This window comes from Haliaeetus albicilla, chromosome 30, assembly GCF_947461875.1.
Source record: "Haliaeetus albicilla chromosome 30, bHalAlb1.1, whole genome shotgun sequence".
Classification (NCBI taxonomy): Eukaryota; Metazoa; Chordata; class Aves; order Accipitriformes; family Accipitridae; genus Haliaeetus; species Haliaeetus albicilla.
Window position 1 is genome coordinate 43,028 of NC_091512.1, and position 3,906 is coordinate 46,933.

Below are 3,906 nucleotides of genomic sequence, written 5' to 3' on the forward strand. Positions count from 1 at the left end.
CCTCATCCCCTTGGTGGCCCCTTGGCCACCGTTGAGTCCCCTCGGCCACCATTGAGTCCCCTCATCCCCTTGGCGGCCCCTTGACCACCATTGGGCCCCCACATCCCCTTTGGTGGCCCCTTGGCCACCGTTGGGTCCCCTCATCCCCTCGGTAGCCCCTTGGCCACCGTTGGGTCCCCTCATCCCCTTGGTGGCCCCTTGGCCACCGTTGTGTCCCCTCATCCCCTTGGTAGCCCCTTGACCACCACTGGACTCCCACATCCCCCCTTGGTGTCCCCTTGGCCACCATTGAGTCCCCTCATCCCCTTGGTGTCCCTTGGCCACCGTTGGGCCCCCACATCCTCTTAGGGGTCCCCTTGGCCACCGTTGAGTCCCCTCATCCCCTTGGCGGCCCCTTGACCACCATTGGGCCCCCACATCCCCTTTGGTGGCCCCTTGGCCACCGTTGGGCCCCCTCATCCCCTTGGTGGCCCCTTGGCCACCGTTGAGTCCCCTCGGCCACCATTGAGTCCCCTCATCCCCTTGGCGGCCCCTTGACCACCATTGGGCCCCCACATCCCCTTTGGTGGCCCCTTGGCCACCGTTGGGTCCCCTCATCCCCTCGGTAGCCCCTTGGCCACCGTTGGGTCCCCTCATCCCCTTGGTGGCCCCTTGGCCACCGTTGTGTCCCCTCATCCCCTTGGTAGCCCCTTGACCACCACTGGACTCCCACATCCCCCCTTGGTGTCCTCTTGGCCACCGTTGGGTCCCCTCACCCCCTCGGTAGCCCCTCGGCCACCGTTGGGTCCCCTCATCCCCTCGGCAGCCCCTTGGCCACCGTTGGGCCCCCACATCCTCTTAGGGGTCCCGTTGGCCACCGTTGAGTCCCCTCATCCCCTTGGTAGTCCCTTGACCACCATTGGACTCCCACATCCCCCCTTGGTGTCCCCTTGGCCACCGTTGGGTCCCCTCATCCCCTCGGTAGCCCCTTGGCCACCGTTGGGCCCCCTCATCCCCTTGGTGGCCCCTTGGCCACCGTTGAGTCCCCTCGGCCACCATTGAGTCCCCTCATCCCCTTGGCGGCCCCTTGACCACCACTGGGCCCCCACATCCCCTTTGGTGGCCCCTTGACCACCGTTGTTGTGTCCCCTCATCCCCTTGGTAGCCCCTTGACCACCACTGGACTCCCACATCCCCCCTTGGTGTCCCCTTGGCCACCGTTGAGTCCCCTCATCCCCTTGGCGGCCCCTTGACCACCATTGGGCCCCCACATCCCCTTTGGTGGCCCCTTGGCCACCGCTGGGTCCCCTCATCCCCTCGGTAGCCCCTTGGCCACCGTTGGGCCCCCACATCCTCTTAGGGGTCCCCTTGGCCACCGTTGAGTCCCCTCATCCCCTCGGCGGCCCCTCGCCCACCGCCGGGTCCCCTCATCCTCTCAGTCATCCCGTCACCCACCTACCCCCCGCCCCCCGCCACGCTTCTCCCTCCCCCCCCGCCACGCCCTCGCCCCGCCCCCGCCCCGCCCTCGCCCCCCCCCCTCATCTACTCACCCCTGGAAGCAGTGGGCGGCGGTGAGGACCCACCGGGGGGGCCACCAAGGAGACCCCGCAGACGTGGGTGCCGCGGCGCAGGAGGCTGCCCTGCCACGGCCACTCGCCGGGGCTCGCGTCCTCCCCCCCCACGTTGCGCAGGACCCCGGCGGGGCGGGGGCGGCCGCAGGCTGGGGGGGGGGACACGGACGGACGGACACGAGGCGGGGGGGGGGACGGATACACGGACACGTCAGTTTTGGGGGGGATGTGGGGGGGGGGGTAGGAGGTGAGGGGGAGGTTTGGGAGGGCGATGGGGGATGTGGAGGGGGATTGGGGGGGGGTCTAGGGGGTGGGGGGGGCACTGGGGACGTGGGGGGGGGCCCGTGGGAGCTTGGGGGGGTCGTTGGGGACGTGGGGGGGGTCCTTGGGGACATGGGGGGGTCGTTGGGGACGTGGGGGGGGTCCTTGGGGACATGGGGGGGGCATATGGGGACATGGGGGGGACCCTGGGGACATGGGGGGGTCGTTGGGGACTGGGGGGGGTCCTTGGGGACATGGGGGGGTCCTTGGGGACATGGGGGGGGCATATGGGGACATGGGGGGGGACCCTGGGGACATGGGGGGGGTCCGTGGGGACATGGGGGGGGCATATGGGGACTTGGGGGGGGACATTGAGGACATGGGGGGGTCTGTGGGGACATGGGGGGGGACCCTGGAGACTTGGGGGGGTCCTTGGGGACTTGGGGGGGGGGCATATGGGGACATGGGGGGGTCCATGGGGACATGGGGGGGGACCCGTGGGGGCTTGGGGGAGTCGTTGGGGACGTGGGGGGGGGACCCTGGGGACATGGGGGGGTCTGTGGGGGCATGGGGGGGGACCCTGGGGACTTGGGGGGGTCCTTGGGGACATGGGGGGGACCCTGGGGACTTGGGGGGGGGCATATGGGGACATGGGGGGGACCCTGGAGACTTGGGGGGTCCTTGGGGACATGGGGGGGGATATAGGGGGGGCCCGGGGGACTCACCCAGCTGCGACTGTTGCGTCTGGTTGGCTGTGGGGGGGGGGGCGACGAGTCGGAGGGGGGGGGTCAGGGTGAGCCTGAACCCCCCCAAATCCACCCGGACCCCTCCCAGGCTCCCCAAAAATCCCCCCTCACCCCCCCCCAAGGGTCCAGAGCACCCGCAAATCCCCCCTCCGCCTTTTAGGCCCCCCCCAAATCCCCCCTGGGGGTCTCAGACCCCCCCCAAATCCCCCTTGGGGGGACTCTGCCCCCCCCAAAACCCCCAAATCCCCCCAAGAAGTCTCAGGGGCCCCCCCCAAAAAACCCCTGGGGGTCTCAGAGTTCCCCCCAAAACCCCCAAATCCCCCCCCCGGGGGGTCTTCAGGCCACCCCAAAAAACCTAAATCCCCCTTTGGGGGTGTCAGACCCCCCCAAAATCCCCCTTGGGGGACTCTGGGCCCCCCCCCAAAACCCCCAAATCCCCCCCCAGGGGTCTCAGGATCCCCCCCAAATCCCCCAAGAGGTCTCAGGGCCCCCCCAACCCCCCCCCTGGGGGTCTCAGAGTTCCCCCCAAAACCCCCAAATGCCCCCCTGGGGGTCTCTGGGCCCCCCCAAAACACCTCAAATCCCCCCCAAACCCCTCTCCCCCCCCCACACACCCCAAAATTCCCCCGGAGCCCCCCTGAAATCCTCCCCAGGCACCCCCGTGTCCTCAGATGGCCCCGCTCCCCCCCCCCCAATCTGGGGTGGGGACCCCAAATCTGAGCCCCATGGCAATCTGGGGGGGGGGGCACCCCAAATCCGAGCCCCATGGCAAGGGGGGGGACCCCAAATCTGAGCCCCATGGTGATCTGGGGGGGGGGACACCCCAAATCCGAGCCACACGGCGAGGGGGGACCCCAAATCTGAGCCCCATGGCGAGGGGGGGGACCCCAAAATCCAAGCCCCATGGCGATCTGGGGGGGGGACACCCCAAATCTAAGCCCCACGGCGAGGGGGGGGACCCCAAATCCGAGCCTCATGGCGAGGGGGGGACCCCAAAATCCGAGCCCCATGGTGATCTGGGGGGGGACACCCCAAATCTAAGCCCCACGGCGAGGGGGGGGACCCCAAAATCTGAGCCCCACAGCGATCTGGGGGACACACGCCCCAAATCTAAGCCCCACGGCGAGGGGGGGGACCCCAAATCCGAGCCCCACGGCGATCTGGGGGGGACACGGCCCCCCCCCAAAACCCCCGCCCCACAGATCCTACCCGTGCCGCCGTCGCCGCGGGTCCCGTCGCAGCCGCGGGTCCCGCGCCGTGGGTCCGAGAGGAGGAAGAGGAGGAAGAAAAAAAGGTTGGGGGTCCCCATGACGGCATGGGAGCCCCCCCCCTCCTCTCCCCCCCCCGCA

At 69.6% G+C, this 3,906-nt stretch overlaps 1 protein-coding gene across 1 annotated transcript; it reads right to left on the bottom strand.

Moving 5' to 3' along the window:
- Positions 1-1,525: 1,525 nt before the first annotated feature.
- LOC138682998 (serine protease 33-like) lies at positions 1,526-3,906 on the bottom strand. Its single transcript, XM_069774517.1, is given in 4 exon segments — positions 1,526-1,570; positions 1,572-1,699; positions 2,537-2,563; positions 3,767-3,906. Coding segments are annotated over 4 exon segments (300 nt in total). The 5' UTR covers positions 3,867-3,906.